The 19,728-nt window shown below is 43.6% G+C and overlaps 1 protein-coding gene across 1 annotated transcript in view; it reads right to left on the bottom strand.

The window, feature by feature from the left end:
• Nucleotides 1–19,728, bottom strand: part of LOC124552627 (aminopeptidase N-like) — a 230,330-nt gene that overhangs the window by 175,522 nt on the left and 35,080 nt on the right. Inside the window, exons 2-3 of the mRNA XM_047126952.1 lie at nucleotides 18,483–18,681; nucleotides 410–675 (exon numbers count right to left, since the gene is read on the bottom strand). Of these exons, the coding sequence (XP_046982908.1) occupies nucleotides 410–675; nucleotides 18,483–18,668 (452 nt within the window). The 5' untranslated portion in view covers nucleotides 18,669–18,681. The remainder of the gene's footprint in view (nucleotides 1–409; nucleotides 676–18,482; nucleotides 18,682–19,728) is intronic.

Below are 19,728 nucleotides of genomic sequence, written 5' to 3'. Positions count from 1 at the left end.
TTTTAATTGGACCACTTTTTTCGCTTTGTGATAGATGGCGCTGTAATAGTCACAAACATATGACTTACAATTTTAGACGAACAGTTGGTAACAGTAGGTTTTTTTAAATTAAAATACGTTTGAACATTTTATTTCAGTTGTTCCAATGTGATACATGTACCTTTGTGAACTTATCATTTGTGAGAACGCATGCTGTTACAGCATGATTACCTGCAAATACCACATTAATGCAAAAAATGCTCAAAATGTGGAATGTAGTCTTCTTGAAACTGGAATAGGCATGGGTGGCTGAATAAGAATTGTATATGATGATCATGATGATGATGATTAAAAAGTCACAGGTAGCTCGTCTATTAGATGAAGCCCATGTTCTAGAGCATCACAAGAGTGCTGAAAACCTGTTGAGTACCTGGTGGTGCCGGCGTGCTGGTAGCTGCTGAGGTAGAAGCCCTTCATGTCGGTGGGCAGCTCCCCAGAGAAGGTGAGTTTGAGCAGCAGGAAGGTCCCTGCTTCCAGAGGCTCGTCCAGGTCCACCTGCAGGAACTCCCGATCTGCGTCTATGACCTCAGGCTCGGACACAGACAGAGCAGTCTCCTTCCACAGGGCCGTGGCCCCACTCACTGTCAGGTCTGGCCCGGCATGCAGCACGATCGCAGTTGACGAATTGTCCACCACCTGGCACAGGCAACAAACACAATGAGTAGTGGTTTGGGCTAGAGACGCAGTGGATTGAAGAAGAGCCTTCAGAGCAGCACGGCACATCAACAATAGTTGCCATGTCCTAGTGACAAACACCAGCTGTTCAAAAATGGTTCAAATAGCTCTGAGCACTATCGGACTTAACGTCTGAGGTCATCAGTCCCCTAGAACTTAGAACTACTTAAACCTAATTAACCTAAGGACATCATACACATCCATGCCCGAGGCATGATCCGAACCTGCGACCGTAGCGAAACACTAGCTGTCTCATTGTCAGTATCATACAGGTGGGCTGACAGAAATGAGGAAACACCATTAACATAACACTTTACCATGTGTAATGTGGTGTAGGAAAACTGCATTCAAATTGTGAATCTTCAGGTTTTGGCGGCGCAAAGACTGTTCCATTAAGTTTCGGGTGTGCAGCAGCAATAAATCACCTTCTTCTGTGGCCGCATGCGCAGTCGCGCGGTACAACAGTATAAAGGGACGAAGCAAGCACTGGAGCGGCAGCCTTGCAGCTCACTCTGAAGATGGCTGAACGTTTTACAGCCGAAATATTAGAAGAAGAACGAGATTTCTTGCGGCTGCACACCCGAAACTCAATGGAACTGCATTCAAATTAGCTTTCAGTCATGTTGGAATGGATAAATAAAGGTCCTGTATGGTTTTCAAGGGGGTCTTATCCCATTCTTCACGTGAAAGAGTGACAAATGCAGCTAACGATGATGGAGCTGGGTAGTGCTCTCACACCTGTCACTTCAAGGACCACAGAGGCTGAATGATATTGAGATCTGGTGACTGGTGGGCACGGCAGACGCTACAGTTCAACCACACGCTCACAAAAGCAGTTCCGGATGATGGGAGCTGTGTGTACAGGGCCTTGACTTCTTGGAAGGCGGAGTCTGTACCATGCGATGGTCACATAATCCTTAGTAGTAATGCAGCCTTACAGAAGACCGATGGGGCTCATAGAATACCACAACACAGTTGCCCAATTCATCACTCCTGGTGCATAAACTAGAACTGTCGATATTTTTAAATATGTCGGTAATCTGATATATCGATGGTTAAAAAGTCATTGCCGGTTTGTGTACATCGAGAACAGATATCGTTATATCGATAGTAAAAATATCAACGTCGTTGTTGTTGTTGTTGTGGTCTTCAGTCCTGAGACTGGTTTGATGCAGTTCTCCATTCTACTCTATCCTGTGCAAGCTTCTTCATCTTCCAGTACCTACTGCAACCTACATCCCTCTGAATCTGCTTAGCGTATTCATCTCTTGGTCTCCCTCCACGATTTTTATCCTCCACGCTGCCCTCCAATGCTAAATTTGTGATCCCGTGATGCCTCAGAACATGTCCTACCAGCCGATCCCTTCTTCTAGTCAAGTTGTGCCACAAACTCTTCTTCTCCCCAATTTTATTTAGTACCACCTCATTAGTTGTGTGATCTACCCATCTAATCTTCAGCATTCTTCCGTAGCACCACATTTCGAAAGCTTCTATTCTCTTCTTTTCCAGACTATTTATCGTCCATGTTTCACTTCCATACATGGCTACACTCCATACAAATACTTTCAGAAACGACTTCCTTTCACTTAAGTGTATACTCAATGTTAACAAATTTCTCTTCTTCAGAAACGATTTCCTTGCCATTGCCAGTCTACATTTTATATCCTCCTACTTCGACATCATCAGTTACTTTGCTCCCCAAATAGCAAAACTCATTTACTACATTAAGTGTCTCATTTCTTAATCTAATTCCCTCAGCATCACCCGAGTTAATTCGACTACATTCCATTATCCTCGTACCGGCCCATAAAAATAATGGCTTCACAGTATAATTATACTGCCCGTTTTAGAGCTGTTCATTTAAGTAGTGCTTCATTGGTATTCCGTACGTCAACAAACAATCAGCAAGAATTGAAAGGAAAACGATGCGCGTTCACGCTTGGCGGTAACAACTAAACTAACAGTTGTAACTGCATGTAAATGTTAAGTGGCATGGTAAAGGGTGACTGATGGGTCTTCCGTTCGGTTACGACAAATGTCCGATCTGTCCGCACACTTCATGTCGACTTCCGCTTTTTTTCATTTCTGTAAACGCCAGTGACGCAGCAGCTGTAGCCGCAAAATCGCGTTGTGATGCTAAAGGTCACAGAGCGGCGACTACGTCAGCATTTCCCCTCTCACGCCTCCGCCCACAGCGAAGCCCAATCTTGTCATTTAGACTTTTGTTCATCATTTTCAGCAAGTGTTTATGAAGAAAGCCGATGTGAAGGAATAGCACACTGCTTGCTATTTCTTCACAGCGCAAATCTTGTTATTCCATTCACCCTCTCCAGTCCAATCCGACTTCTAATTTTGTGGCATATATCGAGGGTCGTTCAATAAGTAATGCCCCAGATTTTTTTTTTTTTTCTGTGAACATATTTAATGTTAAGAGTCAGCATTTGGTGACAACATACATGAACATGTCTCGTCCATGTCCTATTTTTCTACGTAGTCTACATCGCAACCCATGACCGTGCGCTAACGCAGTGGAATTGTTTGTACACTACTGGTCATTAAAATTGCTACACCAAGGAGAAATGCAGATGATAAACGGGTATTCATTGGACAAATATATTATACTAGAACTGACATTTGATTACATTTTCACGCAGTTTGGGTACATAGATCCCGAGAAATCAGTACGCAGAACAATCACCTCTGGCCGTAATAACGGCCTTCATACGCCCGGGTCATTTAGTCAAACAGAGCTTGGATGGCGTGTGCAGGTACAGCTGCCCATGCAGCTTCAACATGATACCACAGTTCACCAAGAGTAGTAATGGGCGTATTGTGACGAGCCAGTTGCTCGGCCACCATTGACCAGACGTTTTCGATTGGTGAGAGACCTGGAGAATGTGCTGGCCAGGACAGCAGTCGAACATTTTTTGTATCCGCAAAGGCCCTCACAGGACCTGCAACATGCGATCGTGCATTATCCTGCTGAAATGTAGGGTTTCGCAGGGATCGAATGAAGGGTAGAGTCACGGGTAGTAACGCATCTGAAATGTAACGTACACTGTTCAAAGTGCCGTCAATGCGAACAAGAGGTGACCGAGACGTGTAACCAATGGCATCACATACCATCACGCCGGGTCATACGCCAATATGGCGATGACGAATACACGCTTCCAATGTACGTTCACCGCGATGTCGCCAAACACGGATGCGACCATCGTGATGCTGTGAACAGAACCTGGATTCATGCGAAAAAATGACGTTTTGCCAGTCGTGCACCCAGGTTCGTCGTCGAGTACAGCATCGCAGGCGCTCCTGTCTGTGATGCAGCGTCAAGGGTAACCGCAGCCACGGTCTCCGAGCTGATAGTCCGTGCTGCTGCAAACGTCGTCGAACTGTTCGTGCAGACGGTTGTTGTTTTGCAAACGTCCCCATCTGTTGACTCAGGGATCGAGACGTGGCTGCACGATCCGGTACAGCCATGCGGATAAGATGCCTGTCATCTGGACTGCTAGTGATACGAGGCCGTTGGGATCCAGCACAGCGTTCCGTATTACCCTCCTGGACCCACCGATTCCATATTCTGCTGACAGTCATTGGATCTCGACCAACGCGAGCTGCAATGTCGCGATAAAGCGCAATCGCGATAGGCTACAATCCGACCTTTATCATAGTCGGAAACGTGATGGTACGCATTTCTCTTCCTTACACGAGCCATCACAACAACGTTTCACTAGGCAACTCCGGTCAACAGCTGTTCGTGTATGACAAATCGGTTGGAAACTTTTCTCATGTCAGCACGTTTTAGGCGTCGCCACCGGCGCCAACCTTGTGTGAATGCTCTGAAAAGCTAATCATTTGCATATAAGAGCATCTTCTTCCTGTCAGTTAAATTTCTCGTCTGTAGCACGTCATTTCGTGGTGTAGCAATTTTAATGGCCAGTAGTGTATCCCCTGGTGGTAAAATCCCTTGTCTTGTAGGCTTAGTTTCGATCGTTGCGGACGCACTTCCAATGCCGACCGATTGTCGAGTAGTGATGCGCCGCTAGGCACGAATAATGGCATCCGCACGCTTCAGCACGTCTGGAGCAGTGGCTGTGACAGGACGTCCCGAGCGTGGCTGATCGTTGAGCTCTGTCTCTGCATTTTTTGAGGCTGTAACTTCCTTTACCCATCGCCCAACTGTACTCCTATCAACCGCAGCATCGCCGTATATTGCACACACACGTTTACGGATGTTCATCGTGGTTTCTTCTTCTGCACACAAGAATTCGATAACAGCACGCTGCTTGTGACGTGGGCCGTGTGTAGACGCCATTTTGACGCTGTGCTACTGCACTGCCATCTGCCAAAACAGTTCGAAACTTCACCAGCGCACAGAACCAAAGACCTTGTAAAAAATAACTAGAATCACTGATGGCGCTGCAGTTGCGGGATAATTTGAACCTTCGGCTGGACGCCATTATAGTGGTTGTAGTCTGATGTGTTGTGTAGTACTGTTGTTTATGAAGACCTTGATTCAACGTTGTGTATTTGTTGGGACGTACATACAGTATTTGTTACTCGTAATTCTGCTGTCTGTACATTCCAATCAAAAGAAATACAATGGTGAAGAGTCGTGCAGCGATTAACTGTACAAATAAATTCGAGAAAGGAACGAATATTACATTTCACAGGTAAGCGAATATTTTAAGTTGTTTTGTATGTCAGTGCACTTGCTTAATAAATGTTTTTGTAACACGATATTAGTATAATGACTGTGAATCTATTTGCAGGTTTCCTTTCTCAAAACCATAGCTGTTACAAAAATGGTTACACGCTGTCAGGAGGCAACATTTCCGACCGACAGAATACCATTTTATATGTTCTGATCATTTTGAAGAAAGTTGGCTGATCTGTAGTGTTTTCATGGTCTACGTTAGGTTGAAACTTGATAATTCGGTCGTGAGTTGCCAAAGCACTATGCCATATATAACGCACTTCTCGTCATAAAATCTAAAGCAAGGTAGAGTCAGAAAATATGTATTAATATAGTGGGCAAATCTTCGAGTATTTTGATGCATTTTGCGTACATGTATCGTAAATGAACTACGAAAAATGCTAGGGGTCCAGTACGTAACTTTTAGCTACGGCAGATTCCATGAAGTACGCAAGATAAATTCATAAACAGTGACTAGTTGCTGTTTGTTCATAAATTAACAAGTATATTGTAGTAATGTATTTAACTGAGGCATTATGTTTGTGACCTAACTCAAGGGAAGGCATTTTATAACCAAAAGCGATGTATAAACATTCGAACTCCGCGCGTCAGTTTACCACTCTAATGGCCGCCGCCCAGCTATTCTACACTCCTGGAAATGGAAAAAAGAACACATTGACACCGGTGTGTCAGACCCACCATACTTGCTCCGGACACTGCGAGAGGGCTGTACAAGCAATGATCACACGCACGGCACAGCGGACACACCAGGAACCGCGGTGTTGGCCGTCGAATGGCGCTAGCTGCGCAGCATTTGTGCACCGCCGCCGTCAGTGTCAGCCAGTTTGCCGTGGCATACGGAGCTCCATCGCAGTCTTTAACACTGGTAGCATGCCGCGACAGCGTGGACGTGAACCGTGCAGTTGACGGACTTTGAGCGAGGGCGTATAGTGGGCATGCGGGGGGCCGGGTGGACGTACCGCCGAATTGCTCAACACGTGGGGCGTGAGGTCTCCACAGTACATCGATGTTGTCGCCAGTGGTCGGCGGAAGGTGCACGTGCCCGTCGACCTGGGACCGGACCGCAGCGACGGACGGATGCACGCCAAGACCGTAGGATCCTACGCAGTGCCGTAGGGGACCGCACCGCCACTTCCCAGCAAATTAGGGACACTGTTGCTCCTGGGGTATCGGCGAGGACCATTCGCAACCGTCTCCATGAAGCTGGGCTACGGTCCCGCACACCGTTAGGCCGTCTTCCGCTCACGCCCCAACATCGTGCAGCCCGCCTCCAGTGGTGTCGCGACAGGCGTGAATGGAGGGACGAATGGAGACGTGTCGTCTTCAGCGATGAGAGTCGCTTCTGCCTTGGTGCCAATGATGGTCGTATGCGTGTTTGGCGCCGTGCAGGTGAGCGCCACAATCAGGACTGCATACGACCGAGGCACACAGGGCCAACACCCGGCATCATGGTGTGGGGAGCGATCTCCTACACTGGCAGTACACCACTGGTGATCGTCGAGGGGACACTGAATAGTGCACGGTACATCCAAACCGTCATTGAACCCATCGTTCTACCATTCCTAGACCGGCATGGGAACTTGCTGTTCCAACAGGACAATGCACGTCCGCACGTATCCCGTGCCACCCAACGTGCTCTAGAAGGTGTAAGTCAACTACCCTGGCCAGCAAGATCTCCGGATCTGTCCCCCATTGAGCATGTTTGGGACTGGATGAAGCGTCGTCTCACGCGGTCTGCACGTCCAGCACGAACGCTGGTCCAACTGAGGCGCCAGGTGGAAATGGCACGGCAAGCCGTTCCACAGGACTACATCCAGCATCTCTACGATCGTCTCCATGGGAGAATAGCAGCCTGCATTGCTGCGAAAGGTGGATATACACTGTACTAGTGCCGACATTGTGCATGCTCTGTTGCCTGTGTTTATGTGCCTGTGGTTCTGTCAGTGTGATCATGTGATGTATCTGACCCCAGGAATGTGTCAATAAAGTTTCCCCTTCCTGGGACAATGAATTCACGGTGTTCTTATTTCAATTTCCAGGAGTGTATTTGTCCGCTCTTCACAGTCGACCACTCGTGCGGTTGTGGGGGCCTGCACAGAACAAACATCAAATGAGAAGCGCCACCACGGACGTTTGTCTATGTATATTAATGACATTTTTTAAAAAATGTGGGGCATTACTTAATGAACGATCGCAGCTCGTGGTCTCACTGTAGCGTTCTCGCTTCCCGAGCACGGGGTCCCGGATTCGATTCCCGGCGGGGTCAGGGATTTTCGCCTGCCTCGAGATGACTGGGTGTTGTTGTGTCGTCTTCGTCATCATGATTCATCCCCATTATGGTCGAAGGAAGGTAATGGCAAACCACCTCCACCAGTACCATGCCTCGTACAGCAGTGCGGGTCTCCCGCATTGTCCCCTACGCTCTGTCACAGAGTATGGAACTTCATCATCATCACTTATTGAACAAACTCCGTACTCGCTTTACAGTCTGGACGTGATGATAGCTCAAATATTAGTAAGACTCCTTCACATAGTGAAAGAAAAATTTTGTACTACATGCAATTTGAAAGGAAAATTTCAAATATGTACCGAAATTGTGAAGAGATATAATTTACTTTTTACTTTACATCTGGCAAGGGCGTTATCGACCATACGCCTGCTTTATGAGCCTCTTCGAAAAGGTATAATACAAAATAAAAATATAGGCCCTTGGAATTGCCTTTCAGATGTCGATGTATCGATATCTGGGGAAAGAAAATCTGTGATATAATCGATATTTAGCGGAATATCGGCATTTCATCAACGTCGATAGCGTAAATACGGCCAAAAGTTAGAAACTGCACTACAAAACGCATCGGACCAAAGAGCGTTGTTCCATGGTCCAGGTTTTAGGGCCTCGGCTGCACGTTTCCCTATTATGCTCGTTTGCGTGACTGATGAGTGCTGTTTTGGCATTCCAACTTATAATTTTAATTTTAAAAACCAACAGCCTCAGTTGCACTGTTTACCTAGAATTTATCTAGGGTTCAGGCGGGATAACCCAACCTTCTTCAGAATAAAAGTAACTACCGTTTGTCCGTAATGTTCCATTACAGCACTCGTGGCTACCGCATCGCGGTCGCGAAGTGGGGCCGAGGCAGTTTGAGATAAGTTTTTACAGTCTGACGGTAATTTATGGATTTGTAGTTTTAGCTTGACGATGTCCACTATGGACAAACTGTAGTTACTTTTATTCTGAAGAAGGTTGGGTTATCCCGACTGAAACTGTCCTGAGACCTCTGCTGTTCCTGATCTATATAAATGACCTGGGTGACAATCTGAGCAGTTCTCTTAGGTTGTTCGCAGATGACGCTGTAATTTACCATCTAGTAAGGTCGTCCGAAGACCAGTATCAGTTGCAAAGCAATTTAGAAAAGATTGCTCTATGGTGTGGCAGGTGGCAGTTGACGCTTAATAACGAAAAGTGTGAGGTGATCCACACGAGTTCCAAAAGAAATCCGTTGCAATCCGATTACTCGATAAATAGTACAATTCTGAAGACTGTCAATTCAACTAAGTACCTGGGTGTAAAAATTACGAACAACTTCAGTTGGAAAGACCACATAGATAATATTGTGGGGAAGGCGAGCCAAAGGTTGCGTTTCATTGACAGGACACTTAGAAGATGCAACAAGTCCACTAAAGAGGCAGCTTACACTACACTCGTTCGTCCTCTGTTAGAATATTGCTGCGCGGTGTGGGATCCTTACCAGGTGGGATTGACGGAGGACATCGAAAGGGTGCAAAAAAGGGCAGCTCGTTTTGTATTATCACGTAATACTGGAGAGAGTGTGGCAGATATGGTACGCGAGTTGGGATGGAAGTCATTAAAGCAAAGACGTTTTTCGTCGCGGCGAGATCTACGAGTATTTACGAAATTTCAGTCACCAACTTTCTCTTCCGAATGCGAAAATATTTTGTTGAGCCCAACCTACATAGGTAGGAATGATGATCAAAATAAAATAACAGAAATCAGAGCTCGAACAGTAAGGTTTAGGTGTTCGCTTTTCCCGCGCACTGTTCGGGAGTGGAATGGTAGAGAGATAGTACGATTGCGGTTCGATGAACCCTCTGCCAAGCACTTAAATGTGAATTGCAGTGTAACCATGTAGATGTAGATGTAGATTTCCCGCTTCTCTTGAGTGCTCTTTAAATCTTTGATGCGATGCCTCTTGAAGTATCAAGCACTTCGGCAACCTTAATTATGGAAGCAATAATTTGGCAACGTTCGAATTCATTTATCTCCGACGTAATACACTCATTGCTAGAGAGAACACATTTCTCTCCACTACTGGCAAATGTAGCGTATTGAGGGCATTGCAGAGGTGTGGTTCATTGTCCGATACAACAGGTCAACTTCGAGGGTTAGGTAGCATCTGTATTTACGAGATTCAGGCTCGCATTTGTCAGGATGCTTCCATATTCTTGTCCGTTCACTTTATTTGCTGTTAACCATGCACACGAGAAAAAGTTCAGAAACACTGTCGAGTGATATTTGCAGTTTGTACACTGAAGCGCCAAAGAAACTGGTATACGCTTGCGTATTCAAATAGAGTACGCTGGGAGAATACAGTGCTACGGTCGGCAACACCTGCATGAGACAACGAGCGTCTGGCGCAGTTGTTAGATCGGTTACTGCTGCTACAATGGCAGGTTATCAAGATTTAACTGAGTTTGAACGTGGAGTTATAGTCGGCACACAAGCGATGAGACACAGCATCTTCGAGGTGACGATGAAGTGGCGATTTTCCCATACTACCATTTCACGACTGTTCCGTGAATATCGGGAATCCGGTAAGACATCAAGTCGCTGCGGCTGGAAAAAGATGCTGCAAGAACGGGTCCAAAGACGACTCAAGAGAATCGTTGAACGTACTGCAACCCATCCGCAAACTGCTGCAGATTTCAATGAAGGGCCATCAAAAAGCGTTAGCGTCCGAAGCCGAAACGTCATCGATATGGGCTTTCAGAGTCGAATGCCCACTCGTGTACCCTCGATGACTGCATGAGAGAAAGCTTTACGCCTCGCCCGTACCCGTCAACACCGACATTGGACTGTTGATGACTGGAAACGTGTTTCTGGTCAGATGAGTCTGGTTTCAAATATATCGAGCGGACAGACGTGTACGGGTATGGAGGCAACCTCATGAACCTATGGAGCCTGCATGTTAGCAGGTGACTTTTCAAGCTGGCCGAGGCTCTGTAATGGTGTGGGACGTCTGCAGTTGGAGTGATATGTGACCCCTGATACCTCTAGGTACTAATTTCACAGGTGCCACGTATGTAAGCATCCTGTCTGATGACCTGCATCCATTGTCCATTCTGACGGGAAATACCGGCAGGACAATGTGACACCCCACACGTCCAGAATTACTACAGAGTGGCTCCAGGAACAATCTTCTGAGTTTAAACGCGTCCGCTGGTCACCAAAGTCCCCAGACTCGAACATTATTGAGGATATCTGGATACCTTTCAACGTGCTGTTCAGAAGAGATCTGCATCCCGTCATACTCTTGCGGATTTATAGACAGCCCCGCAGGGTTCATGGTGTCAATTCACTCCAGCACTACCGATGACCATAGCAGTCTGGTCCCTTTAATCCCACAAACCAACCACTCCAGCACTACTTCGGATATTAATCATGTCCATTCCACGTCGTGTTGTACTTCTGCGTGCTCGCGGGAGCCCTGCATGGTTTTAGGCAGGTGTACCAGTTTCTTTGGCTCTTCAATGTACGAAAGTATATTGATATAGAAAGGGTATCGTACCGTACTTCACGGATTTACTTAGTTTTTTTAGACGTTACTCCAATAACAGTTTGGACAGACGCATAGCCGGACGTTGTGACTGAGCGGTTCTAGGCGCTTCAGTCTGAAACCGCGCGACCGGTCCGGTCGCAGGTTCGAATCCTGCCTTGGGCATGGATGTGTGTGATGTCCTTAGGTTAATTAGTGGCACACACAGTGGTTATGTAAGTAGGCTGTTTATGTTTTCTCTATGTAAGTAGGCTGTTTATGTTTTCTCTATGTAAGTAGGCTCTTTATGTTTTCTCTATGTAAGTAGGCTGTTTATGTTTTCTCTATGTAAGTAGGCTGTTTATGTTTTCTTATTGGCAACGTTACGTAGCGCTCAATATGAAAATCACTGGCTGTGCTGTGTGCAGTCTGTGGCTAGTTTGCATTGTTGTCTGCCATTGTAGTGTTGGGCAGCGGCAGCTGGATGTGAAAAGCGCGTAGCGTTGCGCAGTTGGAGGTGAGCCGCCAGCAGTGGTGGATGTGGGGAGAGAGATGGCGGAGATTTGTAATTTGTCATGAACTGCTATATTTATATATGATGATATCAAGGTAAATACATTGTTTGTTCTCTATTAATATCTTTCATTTGCTAACTATCCCTATCAGTAGTTAGTGCCTTCCATAGTTTGAATCTTTTATTTAGCTGGCAGTAGTGGCGCTCGCTGTATTGCAGTAGCTTGAGCAGCGAAGATTTTTGTGAGGTAAGTGATTTGTGAAAGGTATAGTTTAATGTTAGTTGGGCCATTCTTTTGTAGGAATTTTTGAAAGTCAGATTGCGTTGCGCTAAAAAAAATATTGTGTATCAGTTTAAGGACAGTCTTGTATAATTGTTCAAAGGGGACGTTTCATATGTCGACCCTTAGCCGAGGATACCTCACTGGAATCTTCTGATTTTTTTTTCTTGTAGTTTGTGTAATTGGTGTAGCTATTGTTTATTGGTAGCGCGTAATCATAGAGAGAATTTCCTTTGTAGTTGTAGTTTTTCATTGTTGTACAGTAAAACAGTTGTGGCATGCATGTACATTTGCAGCAAGTTTTTCGCAGCTGCGCTTGCAATTAACTAAATATTATTTTCAGTGCTATGTTAATGTGTTCTCTTATTTTTGCTCTTCAAATTGTGTTTTTCTGTGTTGTCGTGTGAAATACTGTGACAATAATGGCGTGTGAAAAACGTAATACTAGGCTCCAAAGTAAACTGAGAAATGACAGTGAAGACGAAAGCAATGTGTTAGCGCCGCAGAGTAATGAATTAACTAATGTTCAAAGTAGTAATTTGGTAATTGCGCATAGGGAAATGGAGCGGGCGGCAAACAATGGTGTAGACAGTGAAACAGGTAGTGAACAGGGAAGCGTTATCGATCGATTGGTCGGCAACAGCTCGCCTCAGGAATCGGGAATGACAGAACACAATATTGCAAATACTGCAGACTCAGGTTTTGGGTTCTCACCGTTTTCTCAAATGAGTCAAGACACATTTTCCGCTTGTCAAGATGTGAATGTTGACGGTGCAACTTCACTGCCGAAAAGCACTGAGGAACATGTTTCAGACACCAGTGCATTGTTATTACAATTAATGCAACAAATGGGACAAAAGCTTGAAAAGTTAGACACAATGGAACAACACCAGAGACAAACACAGCAACAGTTAGACACAGTGGAACAAAATCTTAAAAAGTTAGACACAGTGGAACAAAATCTTAAAAAGTTAGACACAATGGAACAACACCAGAGACAAACACAGCAACAGTTAGACGCAATGGAACAAAATCTTCAAAAGTTAGACACCACACTTGAACAAACAATGTATTTACCTTGATATCATCATATATAAATATAGCAGTTCATGACAAATTACAAATCTCCGCCATCTCTCTCCCCACATCCACCACTGCTGGCGGCTCACCTCCAACTGCGCAACGCTACGCGCTTTTCACATCCAGCTGCCGCTGCCCAACACTACAATGGCAGACAACAATGCAAACTAGCCACAGACTTCACACAGCACAGCCAGTGATTTTCATATTGAGCGCTACGTAACGTTGCCAATAAGAAAACATAAACAGCCTACTTACATAGAGAAAACATAAACAGCCTACTTACATAGAGAAAACATAAAGAGCCTACTTACATAGAGAAAACATAAACAGCCTACTTACATAGAGAAAACATAAACAGCCTACTTACATAGAGAAAACATAAACAGCCTACTTACAGTTACAGTTACTACAAGCCACACCACAAGTTGGGAAACGGGCCAAATTTCTAGTAGTTTACTGTCGAGTTGAGATTTTCACAAATGTTTTATTCGTATGTTACAGAAACTAGCAGTATGGCAATAAACAACCTTTTAAAACACGCCGCTAACGCCAATCACAGTAATTTATGGCAATAAAACAATTTAAAAAATTTAAAGAACATTAGTAAACGGGCTACTAAAGTAAATACAGAACCTATACTTGATTATTGCTCATCAGTGGGATCCGTACCAGGTCGGGTTGACGGAGGAGGTAGAGAAGATCCAAAGAAGAGCGGCGCGTTTCGTCATAGGGTTATTTGGTAAGCGTGATAGCGTTACGGAGATGTTTAGCAAACTCAAGTGGCAGACTCTGCAAGAAAGGCGCTCTGCATCGCGGTGTAGCTTGCTGTCCAGGTTTCGAGAGGGTGCGTTTCTGGATGAGGTATCGAATATATTGCTTCTCCCTACTTATACCTCCCGAGGAGATCACGAATGTAAAATTAGAGAGATTCGAGCGCGCTCGGAGGCTTTCCGGCAGTCGTTCATCCCACGAACCGTACGCGACTGGAACAGGAAAGGGAGGTAATGACAGTGGCACGTAAAGTGCCCTCCGCCACACACCGTTGGGTGGCTTGCGGAGTATAAATGTAGATGTAGATGTAGTTCTAAGACTAGGGGACCGATGACCTCAGATGTGAAGTCCCATAGTGCTCAGAGCCATTTGAACCATTTTTTTTTTTTTCTTGGACATATACACAACAATGTGATGTTTTGTTTTCTTCCTCCGAGCCGGTTTCAACAGAAAACAGGACTGTATTTATGGTTTATTGGCTTATGATTAAATACTAGTAGGGAATCTGAATTTGCAGTAACAAGGCTCAGGGTCAGAGAGAGGGGAAAGAGGAGCTGGACAGAGGTGTGGGAGGATATGGACGTAGAAGTGGGGGAGGAAGAGGGAGAGGGAGATTGCGACGTATATCCTATAGACAAAGATATCGAGCGGCTGTGAACCATTGCTGTGTTCGCTAGTAATAATACATACGCTGTTGGTCCGGTACATCTGGACCCCTGTATGTAATGTGGAACTGGCCGGTAGATGCTGAAAGACGTGCACTTCATTCACCATACAGTGCTCGCGCTTCATATTTCTAATCCCAGCATTCTGGTATTCGGTAAAATAATAATTCAGGCAATATTAATAATTTCTATGGGTTGCCTGATTTATTTGACGATTTTTACAGCTTGTGTCTCACACTGATCTGTGATACGAGCTTGGTGCTAGAAATGTTCTTTATTTATGGGCGAGGGCAGCAGTCTTCCTAGCAGCCATGATGGCTCCCCGTTTCCCATGCTTTTTTCGATCGCCAGGGTAGCACGTGGTGCCGTTTGGAAGTTCAGTAGTGGCCAAAGTTTCTCCTGTTCTCAGTTCCCCAACCTGCCTTACCAACCTTGTAACTGCTATTTTTGCTCGATTTTAACGTCGTGAGGTGAAAAACTTTTGGAAATTTAAGATTTTGCACCAACGAACATTTACATTTTTACTTATACAGATGTAAATGTTCGTCTGTTCAAAATCTGACTCTCCAAACCGCCTTCAAAAATTGAAATCTATTGAAATTTTGACCCAACACTGTGTCTGAATATGTGTCTGCTTCTATAAACCTATTTAAAAAAATAAGTAATGTAGATTAGATTAGCTTAGATTAGATTAATACTAGTTCCATGGATCATGAATACGATATTTCGTAATGATGTGGAACGAGTCGAATTTTCCAATACATGACATAATTAGGTTAATTTAACAACATACTTAAGTTAATATAACAACTTTATTTTTTGTGTTTTTTTATTTTTATTTTTTTATATTTTTTATTTTCTTAATATTTTTTTTTCTTAATTTATATCTAAAAATTCCTCTATGGAGTAGAAGGAGCTGTCATTCAGAAATTCTTTTAATTTCTTCTTAAATACTTGTTGGTTATATGTCAGACTTTTGATACTATTTGGTAAGTGACCAAAGACTTTAGTGCCAGTATAATTCACCCCTTTCTGTGCCAAAGTTAGATTTAATCTTAAATAGTGAAGATCGTCCTTTCTCCTAGTATTGTAGTTATGCACACTGCTATTACTTTTGAATTGGGTTTGGTTGTTAATAACAAATTTCATAAGAGAGTATATATACTGAGAAGCTACTGTGAATATCCCTAGATCCTTAAATAAATGTCTGCAGGATGATCTTGGGTGGACTCCAGCTATTATTCTGATTACACGCTTCTGTGCAATAAATACTTTATTCCTCAGTGATGAATTCCCCCAAAATATTGTAATGTAAGGATTAAACGTTATTACCAAAAATCTCGTTAAGTTCTTGGCTGTTTTAGTTTAATGTTTACACAGTATTGTAATGAACATTCAGACAGACACAGACTATATTTTTTTAATATATAAAGGGCAACATTCTTACAAAATATCTCAAAAAATGTTCAACCAGTAGAGAATCTGTCTCCCATAACATTCAAAATACTCCACTAATGATTCATGCATTCAGAATCCTCTAAGTTGGATAACGTACGCGATATTCGTTAACTGCAGCTGTATTATTACCGTCACATTAGCCATAAATAAATACGATATCAGCGTATTCCTCTGTCTTAAATTTGAAAGCCATCCCTATTTCACAAATACTCTTTTACAACAGTTATTATGTGGTTCCACTTCAATGCACAGCTGTTATTACGTTCGTTCGCTGAACAATACAGAGAACTAACTCATTTCAAAGTTTGGAAACAACTGAAACAACTCACTGACACTTGCTAACAATGACATAAAAGTTTCTACATTCTTAATGGTGAGTAAACAAATAATCTTTGCTTCTCTGGATGTTCTGGAAAACTATTGCAGATACACGTCTGGGACATGTATTAGATTCACCAGACCAATAACAACACAATAAATGGAAATCGTTCTTTACTTTAACTCGTACCGTTTCGCGATGGCTTCATATTAGGAAAGCTCCTAAATTTCAAGCAAAATATTTTATTAGCCGTAACTGTGTAACTATACATTTGCGGACCTATGTTTATATGGACTATGGACTTTTTCTTTAGTTTTACTTGTAGAATAACCTACTAAAATATTTACATATCTTCGTGCATCACCCTGTATAATTATTATTATTGGTGTTTTGCCCTTAAAGAGCGCATTTGGACTAAACTACATGGCCAGTTCCTTTTGCTGCCTTCCTTGCTGCCCAAACTTCCCTCCTTCGCTCGCTGTATTTCTGTTTCCGGTCCTGGGTCCATGCTTCTTGTCGGCTTCGTGTCTTTGGCTTCATCTTGATTACCTTTTTTGGTTGCCCATATTTCTTTCATCTTCCGGCTGTGATCTTGCTTGCGTTCTTCGGTCCATTTTACGCCTCTTCGTTTGTCACAGTGTATCTCATGTAGTTTACTTTTGTTAATGTTGCTTCCGAATTTTATTATGTCGTTTATTATTTCTGCTGTTATGTTGAGTTGGTTAAGGTCGTTTTTTTTTTTTACCTCTGCCACCCATTTGTTGTTTCTAGTGGTTACCCAGTCAAAGATCTGTTTGGTCAGTCTGTATAGGTGTCCATAGAATTGTAGTCTGCGTTTTCTAATCTTTTCTGTGTTTGTCTCCGTATGTTTGTACAGTTCCTCTGTAGGTTTCTTGATCCATATTCCATTGTTGTTAGTTGCGCCAAATATTTTCCTAAGTATTTTCCGTTCTACTTTTTCTTATTGTCTGATACGTGTATGCCCTAGGATTAGTGCGGTCTCTGCTGCATATAGTGCCTCGGGGAGCACCACCGTGTCGTAGAGGCGTAATTAGGCTTTTTGTGAGATAGACTTCTTGTTGTAATGATTCCACACTACTTTGTATGCCTTGTCCAGTTTAGTCTTTCTTTCTTCGTTTGAGTCTCTGTTATGTCCACTCATTTGTAGTGTTTCACCGAGGTATTTGAAGTTTGCCGTTTTGCAAATCGTGCCGTACTTACTGTTCAGAGATGAGAGTTTCTTTGTGCTCATAAACTGTGTCTTTTCGGAAGAGATCTGTAGTCCAGTTTTGGAAGCGATTTCGTGCAGTTTTTCAATAGCGTCTTTTGCTTCCTTTATACCTTTCGTGACAATCGCCAAATCGTCTGCAACCTGTTGTGATGTTTCCCATTCTTTTATGACCTTATCTAACACCAGATTGAAAAGGAGAGGTGAGAGGCCATATATATATATATATATATATATATATATATATATATATATATATATATATATATATATTGTAGGTTGCACATCGCTGTGTGGAGCAAGGTTTACAGTATTGTACTGAACATTCAGAGAGACACAGACTGCACTTTTTTAATATATAAAGGGCTACATTATTACCAAACATCTGAAAAAGTACTCAACCAGTAGAGAATCTATCTCTCATAACATTCGAAATACTCCACTAATGATTCAGGCATTCAGATAGGGACTGATTGGTAGGACATATTCTGAGGCATCAAGGGATCACGAATTTAGTATTGGAGGACAGCGTGGAGGGTGAAAATCGTAGATGGAGGCCAAGTGATGAATAAACATATTCAGAAGGATGTAGGCTGCAGTACGTACTGGGAGATGAAGCAGCTTGCACAGGATAGAGTAGCATGCAGAGCTGCATCAAACCAGTCTCAGGACTGAAGACCACAACAACAACAAATATATATATATATATATATATATATATATATATATATATATATATGTGTGTGTGTGTTTATAATAAAATAAATACATATATATACACATGTATATACATACACACAGACACTATATATGTATATGTGTGTGTGCGCACAGGATAGAGTAGCATGGAGAGCTGCATCAAACCAATGTCTGGACTGAAGACCACAAAAACAACAACAGCAACATTGTACTAAGTGATTAGGAAGACGTTGTTACGTGGATCGGAAGGTAGTACTCACGGTGAGGTTGATGGTGACGCTGCCCTCGAAGGTGAACGGCGGCCCGGCGGCGTCCAGGTGGGGCAGGATCTCCAGCTGGTAAGAGGTGGGGAGGAACGCCGTGGGCAGGCGGTAGTCGCCGCCATCTGCCGTGGCGGGCCGTCCACACACCGTCACAGCTGCCAGCAGCAGCCACGTCCACGCCATGCCTCAGAACAACCTGTCCGACAGTGTACTGTACAGTCAGGGGGGCCGATTTCTACTGCACTGACAAGGGAACCTCCTCATCGCACCCCCGTCAGATTTAGTTGTAAGTTGGCACCGTGGACAGGCCTTGGAAAACTGAACACAGGTCAAGCGAGAAAACAGGAAGAAGTTGTGTGGAACTATGAAAAGAATAAGCTAAATATACAAACTGAGTAGTGCACGCGCAAGATAGGCAACATCAAGGATAGTCGCCGGCACGGTAGCTCAGCGTGTTCGGCGAGAGAGCCGGTTGGCCTCTGTAATAAAAAAAAACTGAGTGGAAGGATCAACAAACGAACTTAACAGGATGTCTTGCGACGTCTGCAACGACCGAACAAAATAAAAAATGTGTGTGTTCGGTCAGAGAGCTGGTTGGCCTCTGTAATAAAAAAACTGAGTTAATGGATCAACAACGAACTGAAACGGGTGTCTTTCGACGTCCACCCAGAGCAGATACAACGAACGAAATGAGATTCAAAAAAAACGTGAAAAGTTTCATCTTTTATTTTATTATTATTATTTTGAGCTTTTCCTCATTACAGAGGCTTATCTCCAACATAATAATTTACTTGGAAATTACAATACAAACAATCAACGTTCTTAAACTATATTCTCAAAATATTCCTCCAGGTGTTTCGATATCGTGTGTCTTCTTCCTCTGCGCCCATTCTCCTCATTGTGTGCTGTACATTTTGGAGCCAGGTGGTCACAGGTCGTCCTCTTCCTCTTCTCCCATCCGGTTCCCACTCCAGTATCAATTTTGGTATTCTGGTTTTCTCCATTCGTTCTCCATGCCCGTACCACTGTAATTTCTTCCTATCCATTACGTCATATATTCTTTCTTTTATTTCCCTTCTCCTTATTCCTTCGGTGTTCCTTATCTTTTCTTTCCTGGAGATTCTTGCCGATCTTCTCCAGAAGTCCATTTCTAGATCTTGTAATTTTTTAATGTGCTTCATGTTAATTGTCCAGGTCTCCGTTCCATACAGAACCACACTCTCTAATATGGATTTGTATATTA

The sequence above is a fragment of the Schistocerca americana genome, chromosome 10, assembly GCF_021461395.2.
Source record: "Schistocerca americana isolate TAMUIC-IGC-003095 chromosome 10, iqSchAmer2.1, whole genome shotgun sequence".
In the NCBI taxonomy this organism is placed as follows: domain Eukaryota; kingdom Metazoa; phylum Arthropoda; class Insecta; order Orthoptera; family Acrididae; genus Schistocerca; species Schistocerca americana.
The sequence above is the reverse complement of the archived record's forward strand: the minus strand, read 5'-3'. Positions and strand labels throughout refer to the sequence as shown.